General features: G+C 39.2%; 3 protein-coding genes across 3 annotated transcripts; all 3 read left to right on the forward strand.

The window, feature by feature from the left end:
* Nucleotides 1–641: 641 nt before the first annotated feature.
* On the forward strand, nucleotides 642–11,081 carry LOC121956327. Its single transcript, XM_042504473.1, has 3 exons — nucleotides 642–2,996; nucleotides 4,828–6,150; nucleotides 8,838–11,081. The coding sequence occupies exons 1-3, from the start codon at nucleotides 1,350–1,352 to the stop codon at nucleotides 10,476–10,478; spliced, it is 4,611 nt and encodes a 1,536-aa protein (XP_042360407.1). The 5' UTR covers nucleotides 642–1,349; the 3' UTR covers nucleotides 10,479–11,081.
* On the forward strand, nucleotides 4,194–7,217 carry LOC121956886 (E3 ubiquitin-protein ligase TRIM39-like). Its single transcript, XM_042505316.1, has 2 exons — nucleotides 4,194–4,275; nucleotides 4,828–7,217. Exon 2 carries the CDS (start codon nucleotides 4,837–4,839, stop codon nucleotides 6,160–6,162), a length of 1,326 nt encoding a protein of 441 aa, XP_042361250.1. The 5' UTR covers nucleotides 4,194–4,275; nucleotides 4,828–4,836; the 3' UTR covers nucleotides 6,163–7,217.
* Nucleotides 11,082–11,898: 817 nt separating the features above from the next.
* dldh (dihydrolipoamide dehydrogenase) lies at nucleotides 11,899–25,219 on the forward strand. Its single transcript, XM_042505314.1, has 14 exons — nucleotides 11,899–12,004; nucleotides 13,512–13,587; nucleotides 13,974–14,053; nucleotides 15,001–15,069; nucleotides 15,460–15,529; nucleotides 16,787–16,887; nucleotides 16,972–17,115; nucleotides 18,228–18,329; nucleotides 19,348–19,538; nucleotides 20,997–21,167; nucleotides 22,460–22,649; nucleotides 23,877–24,014; nucleotides 24,465–24,554; nucleotides 24,801–25,219. Exons 1-14 carry the CDS (start codon nucleotides 11,966–11,968, stop codon nucleotides 24,864–24,866), a joined length of 1,527 nt encoding a protein of 508 aa, XP_042361248.1. The 5' UTR covers nucleotides 11,899–11,965; the 3' UTR covers nucleotides 24,867–25,219.
* Nucleotides 25,220–27,185: the final 1,966 nt, after the last annotated feature.

Here is a 27,185-nt window from a genome sequence, read left to right on the forward strand (position 1 = left end):
GGGTGTAACATATATAATGTACAGTGTAAGGTGTACCTGTTGGGACAAAATGTATGTAATGTATAGTGTAGTATATAGTATCAGATTTTTTATCCTCAGCTTCACCATGTCTGTAGTTATTGCTGTCTGACTTTGTGAGACAGTGCAGCTGATAATATTTACTGTGTTTCAGATCTTAAAAAAAATTGTACGTTTCTTTTTTTAAAAAAAAAATCTGTGTGCCCTCCTTAAATTCTAACATTTATGAATCATCAGGTGGATAATTGATGTGTCCATTCGATCAGATTTGATCAGATCAATAGGCCTCCTTCACCAATATCTTGCTGAGATGGACACAGATGGACGATAACGCCCTCTTAAAATTTTATTTGGCCTCTTTGAGGGCATTTTATAGGCAAGCTAGCTTTGTTTTGTATAGCACATATCATATAACAGAGCAATTCAAAGTGCTTTACAGAGCAATAAAATATATGTATAATAAACATACTAAAGGATACAGATTTACAGAGTAAAGGGATAAGATATAAAAGGTAAAATTAATCACTAAATCTTTTTTTTTTAAATCTAAAAATCATTAAAAATAGCAAAAGTGCAGACAAGAGGTGCGAAGATAACAAGATTATTCAAAATGATTCAAAATCCAGTTTAAAAATAAGTTTGCAGTCATTAGTGGGCCGGATTGGCAGTGTGAAAAAGGACAGTTTTTAGATTTGATTGAGGCTTCTCTTACATAATCTAGGAGGTTATTTCAGATTTGTGCTGCATGATAATAAAACGCTGCTTCACCGTGTTTTTCTTTAGCTCTGGGGACGGTCAGTAGGTCGGCCCCTATTATCTGAGGGCCTTTGAGGGTTCATATGCATAAGCATCTCAGAGATACCTTGTATTTTTTGTTTTTTTTATTATAGTGAGTATTTTAGAGTGATTTAAGGGGCTTAAGACGCTCAAAAACTCACCAAACTTTGCACGCATATCAGAACTGGAAAAATGTTGATATTTTATGGGTGTGATTTGGTTTACAAATGATGCACAGCAAGATGACATATCATTAGTGTGTTCTTCGGCTCTACATGGTTAAGTTTCACGTGCACTGCGCCTGATGTTCTGCTGCTCCATCTCATCCCAGAGTGCGCTCTGCGCTCTGACAGAGTGGCGTTATAAATAACTAAACAGCATATGTAGTGCAAAATTACTCCTAATTAACAGTTCAGCAGTAAAAAGAAAATCTGCTTGTGGTGGCTGGTATTTTATTTGTGGCAGTCTGCTACAAATGAATGAATGTGTTGGAAACCATGGAAGATATGTAATTACAGTTTTGTTTTTTCACCTTTTGTCCTCAGAGTGCAGATATGGCTGCTGCCAGCTGTCTGCTGACTGAAGATCAGTTTCTCTGCTCCATCTGTCTGGATGTCTTCACCAATCCATTTGCCATACCATGTGGACACAACTTCTGCAAAACCTGCATCACTGACCACTGGGATATTAATGACAAGTGTCAGTGTCCCATCTGTAAAGAGGTTTTTGATCCAAGACCTCAACTGCGGGTCAACATTTTAATCTCTGAGATGGCTGCTCAGTTCAGACAGTCGGCTAAACAGAAAACCAGCAGCAGCAGCTCAGAGCAACAAGAGTCCAAACCAGGAGAAGTTCCCTGTGACGTCTGCACTGGAGCCAAACTGAAGGCCCTGAAGTCCTGCCTGGTGTGTCTGACCTCCTACTGTGAGACTCACCTGGAGCTTCATCTGACAAAGCCAGGTCTGAAATCACATCAGCTGACCGACCCTGTGGAAAACCTGGAAGGCAGGATGTGTGCGAAGCACAATAAACTGCTGGAGCTGTTCTGTAAGACCGACCAGACCTGTGTCTGCATGCTGTGCTCTATTTCAGACCACAAGACACATGACGTTGTCCCTGTGAAAGACGGATATGAAGAAAAGAAGGTAGAGCTGGGGAAGACAGAGGCGGAAATGCAGCAGATGATCAAGAAGAGACGACTGAAGATTCAGGAGATCAAACGCTCAGTGAAGCTCAGTAATGAAGAAGCAGACAGAGAGATAGCAGATGGTGTTCAGGTCTTCACCGCTCTGAAGGAGTCTGTTGAGAGAAAACAGGCCGAGCTCATCGACGCGATCAAAGAGAAGCAGAGACAGACGGAGATACAGGCTGAAGGCTTCATCAAGGAGCTGAAACAGGAAATCTCTGAGCTGAGGAAGAGAAGCACTGAGGCGAAGCAGCTCTCACGCTCTGAAGACCACCTTCATTTTCTCTTAGACTTCCCGTCCTTGAATGCTGCTCCACCCACCAAGAGCTGCAAAGAAGTCAGCGTCCATCCATCTTCATATAAGGGGACTGTGGTGAGAGCTGTGAGTCAGCTGGAGGAGACGCTCAGTAAACAGACGCAGAAGCTGTTTGAGACCGAGCTGAAGAGGCTCCAGCAGTATGCGGTGGATGTGACTCTTGATCCTGAGACAGCGCATCCTGAACTCATCCTGTCTGATGATGGAAAACAAGTTGAACATGGTGATGAAAACTATAAACTCCCAAACAATCCAGAGAGATTTGTTAATTATCCCTGTGTCTTAGCAAAGCAGAGCTTCTCTTCAGGAAAATTTTATTATGAGGTTCAGGTTAGAACGAAGACTAAGTGGGATTTAGGAGTGGTCGGAGAGTCGATCAACAGGAAGGACGATTTCACACCGAACCCTCAGGATGGTCACTGGATGATATGGTTGAGGTATGAAAATGAGTACTACGCTGCCCCCTCAGTCCGTCTCTCTCTGAAGTCTCGGCCTCAGAAGGTGGGGGTGTTTGCGGATTATGAGGAGGGTCTGGTCTCCTTTTATGATGTTGACACTGCAGCTCTTATCTACTCCTTTACTGACTGCTGCTTCACCGAAAAACTCTACCCGTACTTCAGTCCTTGTTACCAACAACTGCAACCATTCAGTGATATCTTTTCAAATAATATAAACACTGCCCCTCTGATCATATCTGTTGTTAATCACACTGACTAGAATAAACTAAGGCAGGGAGGTAAGGCATATATTTGAGATGGGTTTTTTTTTCCAACTTTTGATCAGTGTTTTTCCCCTTTTTATGTCATTTTCTTCTTTTATTATGTGTCACATAACTACCTGCTAGTCAAATACACTGATTTTACCACATTGATTGATATTATCTATTGTATAGTCTGAGATATTTTAATAACTGCATCACCTGCCATCAAGACTGCTAAATCACCTCAAAACAATACAAGCATACACATAGTGTTTGCAAATTTTGTAGCTGTCTGGGTACCATATTGGAAAAATCTTCTATTATTTGATCATTGTGTATTTAAATTATGCTTTATTATGGCACAAATTACTGAGGGGCATATCATGAATATGGCTAAATTGATTTGCTTATACCTCCTTAAAAAAACAAAACCATTAAAAACATCATCAGCATCTGAGATGGTTTGTAGTTTAAGGTAATGTGGTGTGATTTAAGGTTTGAGCTGTGTTTAAGCAGCTGGTATGAACTGTAACCCAGTGCTGCTTGTTGTAGATTAAGTGAAATCTGAGGACGCTCAGTAATGCATCTCATAACAAACTGCAGCCTGCGGCCTCAGGAAGACCTGCTCTTAATCTCAGGAAGCCTGAATCAACATTAGTTTTCAAGTGCTGCATTCAGATGGCTCTAACAAGCTATTTGCCTCTTTGAAAACTGAGCAAATGGGTTTGGCTTCTGTGGGAAACATGGAGAGAAAAGGAAATGACCAGTTTGACTAGAAATGTCCCACAAATTGCAAGAAATGTTACCAAAAAATGTGTTTTAAAAAGGAAAGAGGTTTAATTGAAAGACAAATATAGTGCAAAAAATAGGAGAATGTATATTTATAATTATAACAATATTATGGACAGAAAATTGTTGCAAAAAAAATAAAATAAAAATATATAAAATAAATACATTTTCAGCACTTTTACTGGGTCATTTTGTGTTTGTTTTTTGCCTTTTTTCTTGATTTAATTTTTTTCTTGTTTTCTTGTTTAAAACTTTTTTTACTCATTTTTTGGCTCATCTTTAGCCCATGTCTTTTTAAGATGCTTCTTACAGTTTGACATAGAGGTGGAGAAACAATGAAAAAGGAGAACTACAACGTCACATTTCCTGAGACAAAAGTGAAAGTTTGTGTGAGTAACAGCAGAGCTGCAGTCAAGACAAGCCTCTCTGTTTTTTCTCTAAAGAAACATTCAACTGAATCCAGCAGATTTTCATCAACAACACACTCTGGTGAGTACACTGTCCTGCAGAGACAAGATGCAATGACATTTTTGGGCTTAATCAAGTTAAAACCAGAATCCACAGCAATGAAAAAAAACACCAGTTAAACTAGGCCTGCTAAAAGCTAACCGCCCTACCTTAGATACCGTTGAGATTTTTCAAACTAGGCTGTATCTGAATGTTTTTTCTAAACTCTACCGCTGTCTGTTATTGCAAGGCAGCGCAGCTGATAAAAAGATTCGTGTTTGAACAACCGATATAAACAAAAAAACTGAGTTCTTCTCAGACAGGAAGTTCCTCCCAGAGCAAATGTTAAACTGAGGTTTAATGTTTCTCTTTATCTCTCTCTATTTCTGTTAAGTCATGTAAACAATCCACTGTACCTGTCACTCATATGCGCCCATATAAAGAAACAAATCAATTAAAAACACCACAGGTTTTAACCACATTTAAGAGTCAGTGTGGCTGCTCTCTCTATTACATCATAATTTCATTTTATAAAACAAATAAGCCAGAGATATGCAATGACAGTTATGGCTTTTTTGTGCTTTTTGTCCTCAGAGTGCAGATATGGCTGCTGCCAGCTGTCTGCTGACTGAAGATCAGTTTCTCTGCTCCATCTGTCTGGATGTCTTCACTGATCCGGTCACCATACCATGTGGACACAACTTCTGCAAAACCTGCATCACTGACCACTGGAAATTAAATGTCCAGTGTCAGTGTCCCTACTGTAAAAAAGTTTTCAACACCAGACCTGAGCTGCAGGTTAATATTTTCATCTCTGAGATGGCTGCTCAGTTCAGACAGTCAGCTCAACAGAAAACCAGCAGCAGCAGCTCAGAGCGACAAGTTTCCAAACCAGGAGACGTTCCCTGTGACGGAGCCAAACTGAAGGCCTTGGGAAAAACAGAGGCTGAAACTCAGCAGATGATCCAGATAAGAAGACTGAAGATTGATGAAATCAAACGCTCAGTGAAGCTCAGTAATGAAGAAGCAGACAGAGAGATAGCAGATGGTGTTCAGGTCTTCACCGCTCTGAAGGAGTCTGTTGAGAGAAAACAGGCCGAGCTCATCGACACGATCAAAGAGAAGCAGAGACAGACGGAGATACAGGCTGAAGGCTTCATCAAGGAGCTGGAGCAGGAAATCTCTGAGCTGAGGAAGAGAAGCACTGAGGTGGAGCAGCTCTCACGCTCTGAAGACCACCTCCATAATTTCCGAAGCTCACCATCTCCGAACACCGCTCCACCCACCAAGGACTGGACCAAAGTCAGTGTCCATCCACCTGCGTATGAGGGGACTGTGGTGAGAGCTGTGAAACAGCTGGAGGAGATGATCAGTCAAAAGATGAAGAAGCTGTTTCAAGCTGAGCTGATGAGAGTCCAGCGGTATACTGTGAATGTTACACTTGATCCTAAACTAGTGCATCCCAAACCCACCCAGTCTAATGAGAGAGAAAAGGGAAATCAGGATAATGACTGTAAATGTGTCTTATCAAAGAAGGCTTTCACTTCAGGAAGGTTTTACTTTGAGGTTCCAGTTGACACATGGTCTTACTGGACTTTGGGAGTAGCCAGAAAGTTGACCAACATGAAGGAAAAAATAACACTGAGCCCCTCAAATGGCTACTGGACTGTATTTCATAACAAACGAGGCTGGTACTTTGCTTCTGCTGACCCAAGAGTCTGTCTCTCTCTGAAGTCTCGGCCCGAGAGGGTGGGGGTGTTTGTGGATTATGAGGAGGGTCTGGTCTCCTTTTATGATGTTGATGCTGCAGCTCTTATCTACATCTTTAGTGGCTGCTGCTTCTCTGAGAAAATCTACCCATTCTTCAGTTCCTGTTCAAATGATGGTGTTAAAATCCATAGCAGCGACAGTGGTTGTGTATTACAATGAGTCGAAACATTTTACATTTATCAGCACTAAAGTTCAGTGTCATATAACAACTCGTTCTCATCCCAAGTCGTCACATATCATCGCTTTGTCAGTGGACTTCAAACATCTGCATGTTAAGTTTTAGGCATCCCTCTGTGCCTGCTGTTTACATGTACGAAAAGAGCAGACTGTGGTGATTATTCTGGATTATTCTGCAAAAGCATGTGCTTATATTTTGGCAACAAAAGCACATGACAACCAATGTTGAGATATCAACAAAAGAACATGGTGGCACGGTTGGTGAGGATTAGGCAAAAGATGCACATGGTAATGTTTAAAAAAAACAAAAACATCACATTCAGACAGGAAGCGAGCACCGGACTCACGCTTTGAATCCATCCATGGCCCTCCCAGCCACCCATAGAGACCTTTGTGGTCCTAACATTATGTCGTTACCAGCAGCGTTTCAACCTGACGCTGTCCAGTGGCATAGCATGCAGACACAACAAATTTTGTCCAGCTGCATTCTCAACTGACACCGCTCATCTGCGTATCATGCTGCCGCGGCAGGTGCCATTCAGACACCAGGCGGCATACCGTAACACCACGACCTGTTCTGTCCAGCTGCGTTCTCAGCTGACAACACCCAGAATTATCATACATGTGCGAAATATGGCTCTTGGCGTCGGTATCTTGCTTAAAAATCACAGCAAAAGCAGCAGTATTTGGCGACTTTGGAATGAGAATGGGCTGCAAGTAATGTGGCACACCTCATTCCTCCTCTTAATTTCCAAATGTGATTCTCTTGTATCTTTATATCGAATTTTATTGTAACATATTCCATTGTTATCAGATTTTAGTCAGTGTTGTTCTTTCTTTCATTTTGTATTTTTTTCTGTAATTATTTTCTTTTATTTGTCACATTGCTACTTACTAACACTTTTTGCCAATTTTACAGCACTGATTTGTAATATTGAATGTAATCGTATTTTATCTCACTTAATTATAACAGTAGTTTATGTAACTTTATGTTTGGCAGTGCTTACTTTATTTGTAACTGTAGCTCATTTAGTAATTTGTATTTTAGTAGTTAAGAGGAGATTTCGAAATATCCATATATATATTGTGTATCGTGATATTGCCTAAAAATATCACAGTATTATTTTAAACCCATATCACCTAGCCCTAATGCAGACTGTTTGATTCTAATAACTGCTTTAACTTTCTCCAAGACACTTGATCATCAGAAATCAAAGTACTCTTCCTTTTATTCTGATAAAATAAAAAATAAATAAAACTCCAGCAATTACTTTTTTTCAAGAACACACAATTGTAAACTGTCCGTTCCTCTCGTTACACCAAAAAGCAGATTGTTTGAGTGCTACTCCCATTTTTGTCAAGCAGGGGTCACTGCAAGCTTTTCTACCACATACAGAGCATCTCTGTCTCTTACCAGCTCGTCTTCACTCAAGACAAACACAGCAACACATTTTTAAGCGCTGCTCTTGGTTTACAGCTTCATTTAAACTCATATTTCAGAGGCTGTCTGGATCTAATCTAAACCTTCAGCTACAACAGATCAATAAACAGGACATTCTGCCAAATATTACAGGACACCATTTTGGAAAGAATAAAAAAAAAAAGATATCAAGTGAATTGATAGAGAGGCGAGCTGTAACAAGACAATAAAAAACATGCTGACTGATGGGAGCAGGAAGTGTTTTGTGTTAGAGGCGGAGCATCAGTGAAAGAGGAGAGCAGTGAGTCACATTTCCTGAAACGAAACCTAAAGTCTGTCTGAGAGACAGCAGAGCTGCAGTCGAGACAAGTGTCTCTTCATCTGAATCCAGCAGGTTTTGACCAACAACAAACTCCGGTGAGTACACTGTCCTACAGAGACAAGAGGCGACTAAATATTTGGTCAAAGTTTAGTTAAAACCAGAATCCACAATAAAGACAGAAACAGCAGCTAAATGAGTCATGCTAAAAGCTAACAGGCCTAGTTCAGATTTCCTGTGGATTCACTGTCTAATGTGTCAGTTTATGTGATTGAATATAAAAGCTCAAACTGATGTTTTACAGCTTATATAACTGACACACTTTGGTAACCAGCCTTGAATTTCAACCCTTCTTTCTCTTCAACTCTGCTTCTGTAATGACTGCTGTCTGTCTTTATTAGACCATACAGGTGATAATATTTACTTCCAACAACGACAAAATAAACTGATAACCTGAGCTCTACGCACACAGGAACTTACACTCAGCGCATTTTTAACTGAGGTTCAACTTCTGCTTTATTGTCATATATACTTAAAAGTAGCTTCAGTTGCACATTAAAAGTTAAAGTTAGGCAACTAAATGTTTGGAATAAAGATCCCTGTCTTATTACTTGTTTTATTAGCCTGGTGATCTCATTAAAGTGTCACAATTAAACTGCCCGCCAGAGTAAACCTGAACTCACAGCACAGTCCAGGACCTGACGGCAAAATGTCGTAATAATCAGAAGCTACGTAGATGCGGTGACAGTTAACTCACAGATAAAGCAAATATTTGCTTTGCAGCATTTCCTTAGTGGGTTTCGGGTGCAGGACAACAGCATTAAAGATGACTCTCCTAATATTCCTCTCATCATAATGTAATTTTATTTAAAAAATAATTTCAGTTTTGTTGTTTTTTTCCTCACCTTTTGTCCTCAGAGTGCAGATATGGCTGCTGCCAGCTGTCTGCTGACTGAAGATCAGTTTCTCTGCTCCATCTGTCTGGATGTCTTCACTGATCCAGTTGCCATACCATGTGGACACAACTTCTGCAAAACCTGCATCACTGACCACTGGGATAATAATGACCAGTGTCAGTGTCCCAACTGTAAAGAGGTTTTTGATCCAAGACCTCAACTGCGGGTCAACACTTTAATCTCTGAGATGGCTGCTCAGTTCAGACAGTCGGCTAAACAGAAAACCAGCAGCAGCAGCTCAGAGCAACAAGAGTTCAAACCAGGAGAAGTTCCCTGTGACGTCTGCACTGGAGCCAAACTGAAGGCCCTGAAGTCCTGCCTGGTGTGTCTGACCTCCTACTGTGAGACTCACCTGGAGCCTCATCTGACAGCTTCATGCCTGAAATCACATCAGCTGATCGACCCTGTGGAAAACCTGGAGGACAGGATCTGTGCGAAGCACGATAAACTGCTGGAGCTGTTCTGTAAGACGGACCAGACCTGTATCTGCGCAGTCTGCCACGTTTCAGACCATAAAACACATGATGTTGTCCCTGTGAAAGAAGGATATGAAGGAAAGCAAGTCGAGCTGGAGGTTGAAATGCAGCAGATGATCAAGAAGAGACAACTGAAGATTCAGGAGATCAAACGCTCAGTGAAGCTCAGTAATGAAGAAGCAGACAAAGAGATAGCAGATGGTGTTCAGGTCTTCACCGCTCTGAAGGAGTCTGTTGAGAGAAAACAGGCCGAGCTCATCGATACGATCAAAGAGAAGCAGAGACAGACGGAGAAACAGGCTGAAGGCTTCATCAAGGAGCTGGAGCAGGAAATCTCTGAGCTGAGGAAGAGAAGCACTGAGGCGAAGCCACTCTCACGCTCTGAAGACCACTTCCATGTCCTGCAAAGCTTCCCGTCCCGTAATGCTGCTCCAACCACCAAGAACTGGACAGAAATCAACGTCCGTCCACTGTATGAGGGGACTGTGAGCAAAGCTGTGAATCAGCTGGAGAAGACAATCAGCGTAGAGATGAAGAAGCTGCTGGCCAAGGTCGAGCTGAAGAAGATCCAGCGGTGTGCGGTGGATGTGACACTCGATCCTGATACAGCACATCCTGAACTGATCCTGTCTGAGGATGGAAAACAAGTTAAACATGGTGGGACACAGGAGAGTGTCCCAGACAACCCAAAGAGATTTGATATGTGTGTTTATGTCTTAGCCAAGCAGAGTTTCTCTTCAGGGAGATTTTATTATGAGGTTCAGGTTAAAGAGAAGACTGAATGGACTTTAGGAGTGGCCGAAGAGTCGGTCAACAGGAAGAAAAGCATCGCAGTGAGTCCTCAGAATGGCTACTGGTCAATATGTTTGAGAGATAACTACTACTATGCTAATACTGGTTCTAATAACTATCTGTCTCTGAACCCTCAGCCTCAGAAGGTGGGGGTGTTTGTGGATTTTAAGGTGGGTCTGGTGTCGTTTTATGATGCTGATACAGCTTCTCTTATCTACACATTTAAAGGTTGCTCCTTCACTGACAACCTCCACCCATTCCTCTGTCCCAGTGTTAAGAATGGTATTAAAAACTCTGCCCCTCTGATCATCTCTCCTGTCAGTCAAACTAAGTAGAATAACAGCTCAGTTTTCTATAAACATGCCATTTATTGTAAAAACAATGTAAAATATACCCACAAGCAGCAAATCCAAGGTTCAAGCCAATATGGACCATTAGAAGTTAGAAGCTGCAAAGGATGCTGTTTGATACGCTGCCGGGTGTCGTCAGTTGAGACGTGGCTGAACGAAACCTTTCGAGTCTGCATGATATGCCGCTGTAATATCAGGAGCAGAAAGGTCCCTATAGTGTAGGCAGGAGGAGCGGTGGATGGGTCCAACAAACCCTGGTCTTTCACCTGGAATATATATATATATACTGTATATTCTTGTAATGTTATGACTGTCTTTGTTTTCTTAGCTATTTTCTTGTTTACATTACTTATCTAATGATTTCCACCTGTTTGTTTGAGACAAAGCACCACAAATACTGTAATTATTAAGAAGTTAATCATAAGTGCAATTAATCAACAATGCATTGCCAACAGTTCTTTTTTTTTTAAACTTTAATCACTAATGTAGAAAGTGTTAGATTTTGGTTCAGTTACTGAGAGAAACTGTATGAATAAGTAAGTAATCACACAGCATTTGTTTTCAATCAATAAAGAAAATTTGAAATAACATTGGATGAAGGAATGAATGCTTGTTTTGTGTAAACTTAAACTAATTAACATGTAAGATGCTGCATTCTCTTGCAGATCTTTTTTTTAGCAAAAGAGAAGAGCTCAACTGTCACTGGTGTTTTCTCACTAAATTAATAATTACACCGAAAATAATCAGGTCGACAACACAGCAGAGAGTTTACAGCAACCAGATTTAATAAAACTCTTCAGCCCTACTCAGAGATGAAGTCTCACTCTTTATGTTTTGTACTAGAATAACTATATATGATATGTATCATAGACAGATAGAATAGCTTTCTGCTGTATGAATATCTATTTATATATTCTGATCCATTTATATATTATGAGTGTTCTCCACCGGTATACTGGTGGAGAATGAGAGCAGAGTGGACACCGGCAGGGACACCGGCGGAGAATGAGAGCGGAGCGGACACTGGCAGGGACACCGGCAGGGACAGCGGTGGAGAATGAGAGCGCATTTTGTGTGCAGAGCGGTATGAGTGAGTATTTGACTCTGCACAAAAAATAATAATGTATATGTAATTCTTTTTTTCATCTAAAAACATAGTGGCATGATGCCAAAAACCTGACATTTAAAGGATTAAAATTCTGAAAATGAATGAACATTTGATATTTATAATTAGGACTGATGTTGAATAAAAAATAACTCAATAACAGTAGAAAATAACATTAATGTTTTTGGGTTTTTTTAAGCTTGTTTATGAAAAGCGGGTCCTAAGGGTTAAGTAAGGCCATAAACGTCATATAGAGGCGACTTACAGGCGTGTTTTTATGGATCCGTACTGCGCATGCGCAATGACAGGAGTCCTTGGCTGGTCGGCCTGCTGTAGGTTACGGATCCGGTGAAGGGACACTGACAAAATGCAGAGCTGGACTCAGTTATACCGCTCTCTGGCCACGGTAAGGACGGACATTTTAACCTGCTAACCAGCACATGTCGTCCGGAGCGGCCTCTGACCGGCCCGCCGGCTGTAGGTCCCGGGGATCCCGGTGTTTTCACACCCGCGGCCCGGGCCTGGCTAGCGGGTGAGCTAACCGCTCCGGTCCGTACGGAGAGCACGTACCGCCAGACTCCACAGGAAAAACGTACAGTTCAATGTTTATGTGGATATTGGTGGAAAAAATACGTCGCTACGTGGGTTTTTTATACATAATTTAATTTGATAACTTCCACTCTTTAATTCGGCTTAATTAAAATGAGGATAAACGCCAAAATTTACGTCAAATCACGACTTTTGTTGACAGTGTCTCTAGTGTAAACACATTATGGAAATGGCTAATGTTAGCTCTTTCGTTCGTAGATTAAAACATTTTAGACAGCCTTACGCGATATGAATATGCTACTTTTAACGAAATAAATTTCACTAGTTAATTGACGTTTCTGCTGACAGCTAACCCCCTTAGAGCTATGTTAGCATGCTAAGATAGTTAGCATTAGTTACCTAACTTTAGCTTATGTCAGAGGCTCTGCGACTAATGTCTGTGTCGTCTCACAGCTTCACCAGCTAAACTGCTCATTATTACCTGATTATTTATCTCTTTTAAGAAGTTCAACTCTTTAGTCTGAACAAATTGGCTCAATTTTCTTCAAGGACATGGGAAGACTTTACAAATTACAAGAAATTTTGCACAAAATAAAAATAAAAAAGGCAATAATATAAATTAAATATTCTACAACAACAATTTTCAGGACATTTTACCCTGATTTTATTCTCATGAACTTTACTACAACTAATTACTAACTGTTTCTTTGTCTAAATAATGATTTTATTGTGTTTAATTAAAATTGTATATGATATATACTTTTTATCAGCACTTTTTTAGGTGATTTTTGTAAAACTTATTTTCAGGGTATTTCCTTGTCACTTTCTTTTGCTATTTGTTTGCTAATTTTTGGGCCGTGTCTTATTTAGTTTAGTTCTTTCATGCTTTTGTAAGAAATGTTTTGGCAGACTTTGTATCTTCACAAAATATGTTTCCACTGTGTATTTCCACATTTTTGTGGCTTCACAAGGAAATGTTATGAAGGAAATACACAAAAAAAAAAACAATAAAAAAAACCAAACAAGCAGGGTATTGTTGAGTGAGCGTCTCCTGAAAAATACTTAAACTGATACTTTTGGTTTGTGGGAGTTGGCTCATGAACAAATACTTCTTTTCACCAGAAGTGGAACTGGTTAGATTACTTTGACTTTTTTTAACTTTAATTCTCGGAAATCATTTGATGAAGACTCTTCAGATGTTGTTTTAAAGCATTTAATAAGCCACTGACCCTGGAGTTAATTACATTATTGCATGCCTCATAATTTTGTATTTCGTCCCCACCCTTAATCCCTTTCTCGAGGAGTGTTTTATGTTTGACTGTATTAGTTTTTCTTAACTTACTTTCTTTTGATCGACCTCACAGCGGAGCCACCACCTCCCCTGCAAACTGCACGGCGCTGCAGCCGTTTCCGTCAGAACTTACGCTGACAAAGCAGCAAGTAAGATAACTCTTACATCTTATCATCCGATTCATTAATGGCCGTTTCTCTTATGAACTTTAGCCAGATGTGCGATGGTTTTTCTCCACATTCAGCAGACATTGGACCTCATGCAAGAACCACATGTTAAAGTAGTCGCGGCTTTCACAAATGTTGTAACAGAATTCAACTTCTCATACAAGTCATGTAAAAATACTTTGCGTTAAAATTATTATGTCAATTTTTAAGCTTTAATAAGGGTTTTTTGTATCTAGATGGATTTGGAGTCTAAATGTGACTCTGAAATTGCCTAAAATAAGATACAATTTAATGTAAAATGAATGAAAATCTCTGTGGTTTTGTATCTCTGTGAACTCCTGATAAAAGTGTGTGTGTTGTTTCTGCAGTCGATGCAGACGTCACTGTGGTCGGCTCCGGTCCAGGCGGCTACGTCGCCGCCATCAAGGCCGCACAGCTCGGCTTCAAGGTAAGCTGCCTGCAGGGCATATTGAAACTTTTTTATTTTTTAATATTAAAATGAAATAATTAGGGGTAAAAAATATGGATAAAATCTTCATGGATTTTTTTAAAAAAATTAAATTGCGTAAGGAAAAACCAACACATGACAATGTTTGTTTTTGTCAGTAATTGTCAATAAATTGTGTCATTAAAAGCTTTGAAAAATCAAAGACCGTCATCACGTTGATGCTGAAATCCTGTAAATCCAGTACCGTGATCAATCGGTTCTGATTATTGATTTTAAAGTGCAGCTAAATGCACTCAAAGATTTAAATAAGTAGATATTTTGGTGTAAAATCTTGTCTCGTGGTTTTGCAGTTTTAGGTTGCAAAAGGCGAAATTTTTTTTGAAGATTCAGTCAGAATAAAACATTTATTCATTGTGTTGCTCATTGTAGATCATGATCGTAAAACATCTGCAAACACGGAAGTAAAAATTTGTCCTTTGATATCTTGAAACAATTTTAGCGCTATATAAATCCAATGTATTATTATTATTATGATGATGTTGCGTGACAGTTGTGTCGTCGTGCTGCATGGTCGCCGGAAAATAGGTTTTTTTTTTAAAGAAATTATGTTGTAAACAGTCAACTCTCAAGCATTTATTCATTCAATCATTCAAACCTTTGCCTTTACCTTAACCTCAGTGAATCAGTTGATGCCGAATATGAACAAAGACGTTAAAAACAATCAACAAGCAAACAAAAAACAATATAAAAAAAGAAAGAAAAAATATATTTTCCTCCTGTAATCGGGCAGCTCAACTTCTGGTGTTCACCCACCCTTTTTTTCTCTCCATCCTGTCTGATAGAAAAACATCTTATTCACAGTTTATTTTAATGATAAATAATTCAGATCTTCTGTTAACATTCTGCATTAACGTCGACCTCTCTGCTGGGTTTTTCTCCTCCGACAGACAGTGTGTGTTGAGAAAAATCCCACGCTGGGCGGGACGTGTCTGAACGTCGGCTGCATCCCCTCCAAGGTAACTATCTGCTTTAATGTCCATCAACGCGTCCCTGTAGTAGTTTGGGCTAAAATTTAAAGTACGTGTCTGTGATTCAGCCTTCAGTTGAACATCAGTTTATCACATGAAGCAGATTTAGAAATGATTTAGAGTCAGCAAAGCTGCAGAGTTTTACTTCTCAGCCTTAGAGGAGTCGGCCTTTAACTCAGGTGTGATGATCCAAAAACTGAACTGAATCTTTTTTGCCGTCAGCCTTTGTCATTTTAGGGAAGCTTGTTTCCGGCATAATGTCTGCATGTAATTGGAAATAAGACGAGTAAAACAATAAAATGAATGTTTAAAAAAATGTGAAGTAAAAATATTAAAAAGCTCCCTGCAGCTGAGTTAATTGATATTTTGTGTCTGCAGGCTCTGCTGAACAACTCGTACCTGTACCACATGGCTCACGGCAAGGACTTCGAGAGCAGAGGCATCGAAAGTAAGAAACTCCTCTGGACTGTAAAGAAGGGATGGAAACCCGGTTCTGTTTAAGACCCAGTTCTGTTTTTTTCAAAACCCTAAAATCAATAACATTTGAGCCTGTCGATGCTGCTGTCGAGTCCCGTGGGTCCTCTCGTGTAACAGAGAGCTGTGAGGTAATGAGTCCTAAAACGAGGACGTCCGTTAGTCTTTGAGCTCCTCCGGTTCCCTCGTCTCAAAGTCTCTGGGTTTTTTGGGTTTTTGGTAAAATGCCTTAAATAAGGTCTGTGTTTAACACAGGCTAAAGATATTTAGACGTTTTGTTCTGCAACATAAATTACATCCGCTTAAACCTGTTTTTTGAACTTTTAAGGTTTTACTCGTCTTAAAAAAGGCGGTTGCTAACAAACTGCTAAATGGGACGACAGTGTTTGTCGTTAGACGTCATCACAGCGGACACTGAAACTCATTAAACCCACTCGCCGCCTTTACAGCTTTACAGAATCGCACTCAGACTTGTAGATTTATCTGTTAATAATATTTTTCCTTTGTGTTTTAACGTGTTTTTACAGCGTTTGTAGTTGTGATGTTTAAGTCGCGTGACTGCGATGTACTTCGTGTGTCGCCTAACAACAGCTTTTTGCTTCTGGTGATTTCATTTACGCTTCAAAACACACAAAAGTGGTGTTCATCTGTGAAGATTATCACTCTGAACAAAAGGTGTAAGTCTCACAAACTCGTGTTTGTCACACGACAATTTTTTTTGGCGATAATCAAAAATCCCGTTCAAAAATCCCATAATGTTTTTTGCGAGGGAGCCAGCGCGATGCTAACACTCAGTTACATCTCGAGTTGAGTCGCGTCATTTAAATCCGGTTACTGGTCCACATACATCGATTATGCATCACATTAAACCTAAATGCAGACTGTCTTTGGGAAAAAAATTACGTAATTACAGACGTGCTTTTATGTTACGTGTAGTCTGTTCAGAATGGACCCACTGTTGGATCGCGACCACACTTCTACGGCATGAACAGCCCAGTTTAATTAAAAGACCATCAGACCAGATCTCGTACAACATAAAAGTAACCATAGAAATGAATATTTATTTTATATAATGAAAGGAAAAAACGTCTTCAGCCTCGATTTCAGAGCAGATCTGCAGTTCTCTGGTAGTTTGCTGCAGATGTGTGAATAAAAACTGCTGCTTCTCCATTTCTGAATATTTAAGGCCTCTTCAGGATAAAAATGCTGATTCGAAGTCTGTGTCTTTCAGTTTCAGGCATCTCGTTGAACCTGGAGAAGATGATGGCTCAGAAGAGCGGCGCCGTCAAAGCGCTGACGGGAGGAATCGCACATCTATTCAAACAGAACAAAGTCAGTCCTCCTTCTTTCTCACTCCGTTTTTATTTTAACGTTTCCATCAAATCTCATTAAGAAAATGGTCATCTCTCCCCTCAGGTGACCCATGTCAACGGTTTCGGGCGGGTGACCGGCAAGAACCAGGTGACGGCCGTAGCAGCAGACGGCAGCGAGCAAGTCATCAACACCAAGAACATCCTCATCGCCACCGGCTCCGAGGTCACGCCTTTCCCCGGCATCCAGGTACGCCGCTGTTTAGCACTATAACGGCCATGATGGTCATTTTGACCGTTTTCACATAAACATGTCTTATAACTTTGTTGAATTAAACGACAGGGCCGCTGGTTCCTGACTTTTCCTAAAAAAATGTCTGTACTTTTCTCTAAATTGTAATTTATACAAATTGCACAAAAGACAAAGAAAGTGATCTTGCAGCACCCAGATCAGATAAGATAATCCCTTATTTTAATCCCCACTGTGGGGACATTTGCATTGTTACAACAGCTATGAGGTACAAGATAAGCAGCAGAAGAACAATACAATTGTAAAAAAAAAAAAATTATAAATATTAAATAATAAACAAACAAGGTGCAAAAATAGTAACACAAAATTACAACACAACAACTCAACAGTCTGGAAAAATATATATAAAAACACCAACTACACATGGAGGGTAATTGCACTTGTGAAAAATTGCACTTTTGGTATAAACTGAAATAACAAGCTTTATTTTTTTCACAATTAAAAAAAAAAAAGCATAAGAATGACCAAAAATGCAGTGCAGGCAGAGAGAAAACACATTGGGCTTATTTGGAAATAATGTTAAAAAAAGTTTTGCTTTACAGAGCACATCAAACATAAAATAATATAAGCAGATGGCACATGCAAAAAAAAAAAAAGAGTTTTAAAAGATATCCTAACACAATAAATGCATTGCTCTCTACATGCGTATTTGCTCGTCTGGTGTTGAATCTTTTGAGCTCTGAGATCTAAAGTGGATTAATAAATATAAATATTTTAGTAAACAGGAGATTAAATGCGTTCGGTCTTATTAGAAATGGTGAGTGGTAGCATCAGTGTTCAGATCCTTGCTGTAGATGTTTACTGTTTACATTCTAACGTCTCTCATATTAAACACCATTTTTTAAGCCATCGTTCATATAAAGACATTGATTTTTGCAGTTCAGAGTGTTTTAGGTTTTAGTGGTTTTCAGACGACGCATTGACCACCTGATAAGATCAAGCCTCTGCACCCGTAAATGCAAAGTCTGAAGTTTCTATCTACATTTGTTAAGTAAGAAATTAAGGCCCTGTGATGTAAACAGTCTTGAATTTATTTATTTTTAATTTCTTAGATCGATGAGGAGAGCGTGGTGTCGTCGACTGGAGCTCTTTCGCTGAAGAAAGTTCCAGAGGAGATGATTGTGATCGGAGCCGGAGTCATCGGAGTGGAGCTGGTCAGTATCTCCTCAGTCTGATTCTCTGTCGTGACAATTTAGAAGAGAATACAAGCCATGAAATTAAAAATGCACTAAAGTGAAATACACTAAATGGCTGTCGTCGTGGAGACGTGATCTGCTGCAGTCTGGAGAAATGCTGTTATCTTCAAAATGAGCTGTTTGGAACTCGGTTTTCTAATATTTGGTAACTGTTATTTTCACTTAGATTTTTATAGATACTTCAAAAATGACTTAAAGATCTAAGATTTTTGGGAAAGTGGGGATATTCGAGTCCTTAAAATCTGCAAAAAGAAGGACGATATTTGTTTTGCATTCTGAGACTTACAGCACTCAAACAAATAACGAGGAATTGGAAAAACGTAGAACCTCCCAAAGTAAATATGGGGTTAAAAACAGTCGAGGACATTTAAAGAATAAAGAGGTAAACTACAAAATCACCAAGAACGAAAAGCTGTTCCCAAAAAGATGGGCCGTCTTTAAAATAAGTAAAAGTAATTGACAGTAAATTATGCAATATTAATTATTAGTATTATTACATCAGGGATGAAATATCAAAGCCTAATTTTCCTTTTTTGTGTTATTATTGTTATTATTTATTCATTTATTTTTACATTTTTTATTTCTTTTTCACTTTCGTCCATGTATTAAGAGCTGGGCAAGTGAATCTGATATTTCGAATATCAAAATGAGGGAGTCTTGCCCCTCTCGATTGCATTGCCAGCTTTATAGGTATATTTGAGTACTATGAGTAATATTTTGGGTACGTTAGTATCATATAATTTTGTGTTCTATATTGTGTTTGACTGAAGCGCTGTGTTTTACATGTGAGGAAAAAAAATGCTAAAAAGATAAAGTTTGAGTCAGACTACATAAATAACTGTAAATCTACGTACGATTTGCAAAGTAATGACACAATAAAGAATAAAACAAAATTAATAAAACAGTCAACGTTGATATAATTTGTGCATTTTTACTGTTTGAAGCTGCCAGCGGCTGTAAAGTGTTTGTCCTGCAGGGGTCAGTGTGGCAACGTCTGGGCTCCAAAGTCACAGCGGTGGAGTTTTTGGGTCACGTGGGCGGCATGGGCATCGACATGGAGATGTCCAAAAACTTCCAGCGCATCCTGCAGAAGCAGGGACTCAAGTTCAAGCTCAGCACCAAAGTCATGGGAGCCACCAAGAGGCCCGACGGCAAGATCGACGTGGCGTGAGTAAAAACCGCCCGAGCCCTCAGACTCCAGCTGTGTTCGAAATCGTCCCCCATCACGGATTTAGTGCACTTTATAGTGTGTTCGCCGTTTTGTAGTCGTGTTCGAATTCTCGGCGGTTAATTTCATTCACTATATAGTACACGATAAAATACTCAATCCACAGCAAATTTGAGTGTGCATACGATGTAACATACATTTAACTCCTGTATAACACAATTCAATGCATTTCCGGGGGTAAAAAGTCCAACGCAGTGTCCGAAATTTTATTTGGTTCTTCCTTATATAGTTCATATTTAATACTAGAATCAGAATCCGGTTTTATTGCCGAGTACATTTACATATACAAGAAATATGACTTGGTTGTTGCAAAACATTTAACATAAAGGAAGAATAAAAATAGTGAATTTAAATAGAAAAGGACATAAGAAAAAAAAATATATGAGCAATTTAAATTTATAAAATGACAAAATAGAATATAAACACAAAACGTGTGTACAAAAGGTGCAGTGGAGGGATTGTGATGTAGAGTCACCGTGCAAATATCAGTGTAAAGAAATCCAGTCCAGTGTGTGTTAATGTCACACATAAAAACTGATTTAGCCTAACATGAATACACACTGTAATACACACTGTAATACACACTGTAATACACACTGTAATACACACTGTAATACTCTCTACATAGTGAAGAGTGAGTGAGTGAGTGAGTGAGTGAGTGAGTGAGTGAGTGAGTGAGTGAGTGAGTGAGTGAGTGAGGGGACAGTTTCGAACACAGCTCACGTTTGGATGTAAAAATGTAAAGTGAAGCCAGGGCCGCTCGATTTTTGCAAAAACCATAATCATAAATATTTTGGCCAATTTTTAAATTATTTTCCACAGTTACTCACTGACTTTGTAAACGTGTTGCATTTATTAAACATAAAAAACTTCTATTAACAGTTGAATTTTCATTTCCTGAAATACTTTTCCCATCGAGCTTCTTTTAATCCCTTAATTTAATTCATGAGTTGTTTTGTGTAATGTCGATGGGGTTTTCTTTTTTTCCTTTATTATTTGGCCACTTTGTGTTTAAACATGATTAAAAAGATTTGACGTGTGGCCATGCGGTGCAGACGCCACCATGCAGCAGATGTTGCAGTTTTTTTTGTTTTTTTTGCTCCACGTCAGATGCCTCGAATCCAAATTTTCTCACCAAACGCTGCTCTTCTTCCTCCGTTACTTTCCTCGCGCTGACACAACTCTCCTCGTTGGTAGCAGGTAGCGGCTGCAGGTGTTGAGTGGGAACGAGGGGCGAAAATGCTTGAGACAAAATAAGGGTACACTTGAAGAACGTAATGTGGAAAAATAATTGTTTTTTCTCGATTACATAGTTTTTGAAATTGCTGAAATTGAAGTTAAAATGAATTGCACAGCCTAAAGTGCAGCAGCCGATTGTAACTGCTGATGTGTTTCAGGGTGGAGGCGGCGGCCGGAGGGAAGGCCGAGACTCTGACGTGCGACGTGCTGCTGGTCTGCATCGGCAGACGACCTTTCACCCAGAACCTGGGTCTGGAGACTGTCGGCATCGAGCTGGACAACAGGGGCCGCATCCCCGTCAACAACCGCTTCCAGACCAAAGTACCCAGGTACCAGCGAGCTCAGGCCGCCGCCTGAGAGACGGCGTCGTAATTACACCTTCATACGGCTTTTTGATCGTCTAAAACAAGTTCATCCTGATCCTTTTACACTGAAAATGAAAGAGAAACGCTCCCGAGAGGGTTTAACATCTGAGTCCAGTCTCAGCTGAACCTCTGTCTGTCTGACGCGTCTGCAGGTCCTTAAAATGCCTTAAATTAAATATTATATTAAGTATTAGGCCTGAAAAGCAATTAAATAGTGTTGGGTTTGAAGAAGTGAAGTCTTAATTGACCCAAATGTTTCATTTATCCATCTTTTAATTTGTATTAGTCAAAATGAGTCGAGCTTTTCTGAGTGAAAGTTCACATTTCTGATGTTAAACTGTATTTTTTAACTTTAATCTACCAGTTTGGAAAATTTATATTAATCTTACTGACTGATAACCTGCGTAAACACTACCTCTGTACAGGATCACGTAACTTCTCCTTACATTTATACTGACCTGCAGTGCGTAAATAAGAAAGAGATGATTTCTCCAAAAATAAGTCTTAAATTTGGTCCAAAAAAGTATCTCGAAAAGGTCTAATAAAACATGAAATGTAGCTGTCTGATACATGTCGACAACTTGTAATTAACATTTTTGGGAAAAATGTAATAATTAAAATCTGGCCGGGATTTTTTTTCAAATTTCCGATTTTTTTTTCATGTGGAAAAATTGTGACCACAAAATGTTCAGCTGACATTTAAGTGTGTCATTATAGAAAATAATACACTTCACCGGAAATTAAAGAATAACAATAACATCAACAAATACAGTGAAAATATGACAAAATGTTGAGATAGCAAATAATAAAATTTAATAAAGAAAAATGTAGCTTATAAAATGATAAATAGACCTTAGCCATAGTGCAGAAGTCACAAGACATAATATAAAATAGAAACATTTGCAACCGAAAATATGAAAAAAAATGCAAAAAAGATCTATCTGATGTGCTGCTGTTAATTATCTGTAGATAAATAGAGCTACTTGACACATTTATTAATAATAATTTTTATTACATTAGTTTTTAATAACATTTTCTGGAGACAGAGCTAGAATTTTTAACAGGTTAAAATACAGATTTTTTTTGTTTGAATCTTAATCAGATACTTGCAGTAAAGCTGTTCATCAGGTGACTGTCACCACTTAATGAAATAATTAGAATAAATAGATTTTTGTTTTTCGTCTTCACCATTCAGTCTTCATAAAATGATGAATAAGAGCTCTGAACGTCCGCTCCTCAAACTGTCTCTCCCTCAGTATTTATGCGATCGGCGACGTGGTCGCCGGCCCGATGTTGGCCCACAAAGCCGAGGACGAGGGCATCATCTCCGTGGAGGGCATGGCCGGCGGCGCCGTGCACATCGACTACAACTGCGTCCCCTCCGTCATCTACACACACCCAGAGGTGGCCTGGGTGGGCAAGACCGAGGAGCAGCTCAAAGAGGAGGTGAGAGCCACGACGGGGGGGTGAGGACGGTGACGGGATTCATTTGGAAATGGAAAAGTTTTTGCACATTGAAGACGCAGCGAGAACACCAGGATAAAAACAGAAATCATCTTCCCGCTAAATTAAGGCGATGCAACGTGTAAATTGCAGGAGGTGTTTCCAGATAACACTGTGCACCTCGTCTCCTGCTGCAGCTGCAAAAGCAGATTTTTTTTGCCACTTTGCAGCACAAACAAGATTTAGGATTGCAGTGATCACTTTAATACGTCAGATCTTTACTGTCATTGTTAAAAACAACAAAAGTCAGTTTTGCGACTCTTCAGCTGCAGCAGAAATAAAAATTAAATGTTCAAAATAATCATCATGTTGCTGATTGTTTAAAATCTTTTTCAGTCAACTCGCCACATAGATAAAACAAAAGATGTAACTAACAATCATTTTCATCATCAGTAATTTTTTCAATCTTAAGAAGTTGACCGAATGTCCCAAAAAGTTCCCAAAAATGTGCCTTCAGATGTCTTGATTGGTCAAAACAAACAGTCCAAAATAAAACCAAAAAACAAATTCAGGTTACCGTGATTATTTATAGAGAAAAGAGCCAAATCATCAAAGTTGAGCCATTTCTTTTATATTCATTTATTTATTTATAGATGTATATATTTTTTTTGATAAATGATTTCATCAATAAATTAGTCAAATTTGTTTTAATCCTCTATTGATCAACTAATTAATCATTTTTTTCTGTTCTAGTGAAAATATTCTGCACAACATGACATACTGGCACATATATCTTTGGTGTCTATATTATATTTTCATTTATTTTTGTGTATATTTGTTACATTGAGCACAGTACTGAGGGGGCAGCTGAGTATTTCACTGCTCAGTTCAGAGGTTTGTTGAGTATGTGAATAATACAAACTTGAAAAAGTGAAGATAAAAACTCTCCTGGACTCTGTATTGTGTGTATTTTTGTTGTTTTTGAAATATTAAGTTTTCCTTCACATCACAGAATGTTTTTGTACTGCAGAGGACAGAGAGGTCAAATCACATTATTACCAACATTTTTTAAAATTAGAGATTAATTTCAGTTCTCAAATGTCACACTAACAGTCACGAGCAGTAACGGACGATCTTTGACGCTGTTGAATCTGATGTTCCGGTGTAGCCGAGCCTCCTTGTGGTTTTTCGGTGTTTTTTACAGTCGTACTCCTCCTCTCTCCTCCTCAGGGCGTCCCGTACAAAGTCGGCAAGTTCCCCTTCGCAGCCAACAGCCGAGCCAAAACCAACGCCGACACTGACGGCATGGTGAAGATCCTCAGCCACAAGGAGACGGACAGGATGCTGGGAGCTCACATCGTCGGATCTGTAAGAGCCGGACCGCACACGACTCACCGTGAATGAATTTAATCACCGGCAGAGGACCAGCGGTCGTTTTCAGTCCTGCTGGCGATCCCAAATGAGTTGATTCATTTCATTTTAGCTGCACAGGTTAAAAGTTTGCAGGGACGTCGCTGCCAACGCCACATTTTAGTGCAGCTAAAGTGAGACCATGAAGAGATCGAACCAGTCAAAGGTGTTCTCACTGCTAATATGGCCAAAAAATAAAATGTTCTGGGGGTCACGTACAGAGGCTACGCCCTCACTGCAGCGGCCGCAGGTTTAATAATAATAATAACAATAATAATAATAATTATTATTGTTGTTGTTGTTGTTGTTATTATAATCTTGTTGGTATTATTATTATTACTAATAGTAGTAGTAGTTGTAGTTATTATAATAGTAGTAATACGGTTGTGTTTTCGTGTTTTCCTGCAGGGAGCCGGAGAGATGATCAATGAAGCTGCTTTGGCCATGGAGTACGGCGCTTCCTGTGAGGACGTCGCCAGAGTCTGCCACGCTCACCCTGTATGTCCTGCTGCAACACACACACACACACACACACACACACACACACACACACACACACACACACACACACACACAGAATATGCACAGTTTCAATAAGAAATGCACTTTAGACTATGAGTTAAAGATGCTACAAAAAGATAAAAAAAACTCCTTTTCTTTACTCTCATCTCTTTTCTCCTCCTCCTCCTCCTCCTCCTCCTCCTCCTCCTCCTCCTCCTCCTCCTCCTCCTCCTCCTGCTGCAGACGGTGTCGGAGGCCTTCAGAGAAGCAAACCTGGCCGCCTCCTTCGGCAAAGCCATCAACTTCTGATCCGCCGGCCGCTGTCGCACCTTCACTGTACATAACGAGAGAACGCTGTGTGTCTCTGCGTCGAAACCTTCATCCAACCCAGCGGGATCCTCCGTGTACATCCAACCTGTACCACATTTAGTTCTAATGTTATTTAAATGTTCTCAATAAAACAAAAAACAAAAATGGTTTGGGCGGTAAAAAAAACAAAACGCTGACCGCAGATCAGTCTTATTGCTCTCCAAACGCGTAGTTAAAAGATCAGAGAGAATATTATTCACTCATTTACAGCACATAGAGATATAAATATTATTTTGGCTGGCCGGCTGTGCTTTCTCCTGTGAGGGGAGAAGGAAATGTTTTTGTTTTTCTGTTTTTTACAGAATTCAACACCACAAACATGATGTGTATCCAGAGCAGGAAACAAGCGGCGGCTAAAGTTTTAACGGTTAAATCAACTCTTAAAGTTGCTCTTTAGGCGTCGAATCGTTGAAGCGTGTTGAGCTTCAGTCGGCCGAGTCACGGCAGGTGTGATTATCAACATAATCTAGTGTAAAAATCAGAAATGCAGAGACATTTTTTAGAACTTAGCAACTGAATTTAGCAATTCAAACCTTTATTTATAACCTCTGGATAGCTGCTCACATTTGCTTGATTTTGTTCAAAAACATGGGAAGAGGATGATGTGCAACGTAACAAGAAATGACCCAAAAAATAGCAAGAACTTAGTAAAAAGTAACAAGAAAATTACTTAAAAATAAGCACGAAAAAGTCAATAAAATGACCTAAAGTAAGTGCTAAAATATATTTTTTCTTTTTTTTTCTGTATCATAGTTTTAAATATATAATTAAAAGAATTATACATTTAGTTTCTGGAAATTAAATAATTTTAAAAAAAATCTAAAAATCCTCCCTAGCTAATTTTCAAGTCATTTCTTTGTCACTTTTAACTAATTTTGAAGAAAATCAAACCAGTTTTCTTGGGTTTCAGAGGTTTAAATGCTTTCGAAAATTAACCTTCAGACCCGTTTCAGTCTTTAACAAAACACCTGAACATAAGAAATCAAAGTCTAAAATCCTGTGTGCGAGACAATAAATGCAGTGGAGGCGATAAAGTCATACGAGGATGCAAATTATTGGATTGAGGGAGCAAGTTGAAGATAAAACATGCATGAATTATCAGAAATTTTCCTCCTGATGTTGCACCAGAGAACACTCATTTTAACGTCCCCGCTGTGGGAATTATGTCTTTGGCTCATTTATGAAACAGGCGTTGGCTGTGCAGTTCCTCTGTGGAGTTTTAGACCTCTCAGCACCAAAGAGCCGCTTTTTTACGAGTGGATCCTGTTTTCTGTATCTTGTGCTGCTCTGCAGGTGGCTGTAACTCGCCCGAGGCATGCAGCGATGCACCGACAAAGACAGCAAAGAAGAAGACTGCAACCTGGTAAACGTGAATTAAACAATCAGGGTTTGAAATATTGAATGTGTGTTTTTATGAGGGAGGAGATGCACCTCTGCTGGAGGTCCAGGATTCACTCGGTGTTTTGGTGAAACACTAAACATCACTTTTGTTCATGTGCGGAGGAACTCCACAGGGCGGCTTTAAGGCGCTCGAGTGTTTGCAGCAGTTTTCAGTGTTGATTTAAACTCTAAAGGTCGATGTTAAAACTCCAGTTTTTTTTGGGAAAAGCCGTCTGTAGTCGCTGGGTTTCCTGCTCTAGTTGCTTCGCTGTGATTGGCTCTGGCCTGTTCTTGCTTATCTCACCATTTAAACCAATAAATGCAGTTTCAGTTCAATAAGACGGCGGAGTGTAAATGTTTTGGGTTTTTTTGCTGACCGACTGAAGTATTGAGATCTTACACTCAAGTAAACGTCATAAGATAAGATAAATAAGATATTAATCCCACAGTGGGGAAATTTGGAAATTTGCATTGTTACAGCAGCTATGAGGTGCAGAATAAGCAGCAAAAGAACAATACAAATATTAAAAAAATAATAATAATAATTACAAATATAAAAAAATATTCAGTAATAAAAAAAAGGTCCCAAGTATGTTTTATAAATTAAAAAAAAGGTTTAAACACTTGTTTTAAAATTATCCTGGTCAAGTGAAACCACAGAAGTATTTGCATCAAAATGTACTAAAGTCAAGTTATTAGTAAAAACAAGTTCAGCTGAGGCTGATGGGAATGTCATTAACTCTATTTTTAACCCTGTGTCACCTGATCAAATAAAAAAAAAAAAACAACCAGGTAATTACCCCAAAAAAACAAGAAAACAGCTGCAAATAGTAATAATAATATAATAATAATAATAATAATAATAATAATAATAACAGT

Source organism: Plectropomus leopardus, chromosome 17, assembly GCF_008729295.1.
Source record: "Plectropomus leopardus isolate mb chromosome 17, YSFRI_Pleo_2.0, whole genome shotgun sequence".
NCBI classification, from domain to species: domain Eukaryota; kingdom Metazoa; phylum Chordata; class Actinopteri; order Perciformes; family Serranidae; genus Plectropomus; species Plectropomus leopardus.

Bases quoted from the DNA above. Each gene is read 5' to 3' on its own strand.
- LOC121956886 (XM_042505316.1), top strand. From the start codon at position 4,837: ATGGCTGCTGCCAGCTGTCTGCTGACTGAAGATCAGTTTCTCTGCTCC.
- dldh (XM_042505314.1), top strand. From the start codon at position 11,966: ATGCAGAGCTGGACTCAGTTATACCGCTCTCTGGCCACG. The intron at 14,054-15,000 runs GTAAGCTGCCTG...CTCCTCCGACAG, and splicing joins CCGCACAGCTCGGCTTCAAG to ACAGTGTGTGTTGAGAAAAA. The intron at 16,888-16,971 runs GTCAGTCCTCCT...CTCTCCCCTCAG, and splicing joins ATCTATTCAAACAGAACAAA to GTGACCCATGTCAACGGTTT.
- LOC121956327 (XM_042504473.1), top strand. From the start codon at position 1,350: ATGGCTGCTGCCAGCTGTCTGCTGACTGAAGATCAGTTTCTCTGCTCC. The intron at 2,997-4,827 runs GTTAATCACACT...TTTTGTCCTCAG, and splicing joins CCCCTCTGATCATATCTGTT to AGTGCAGATATGGCTGCTGC. The intron at 6,151-8,837 runs GTATTACAATGA...TTTTGTCCTCAG, and splicing joins ATAGCAGCGACAGTGGTTGT to AGTGCAGATATGGCTGCTGC.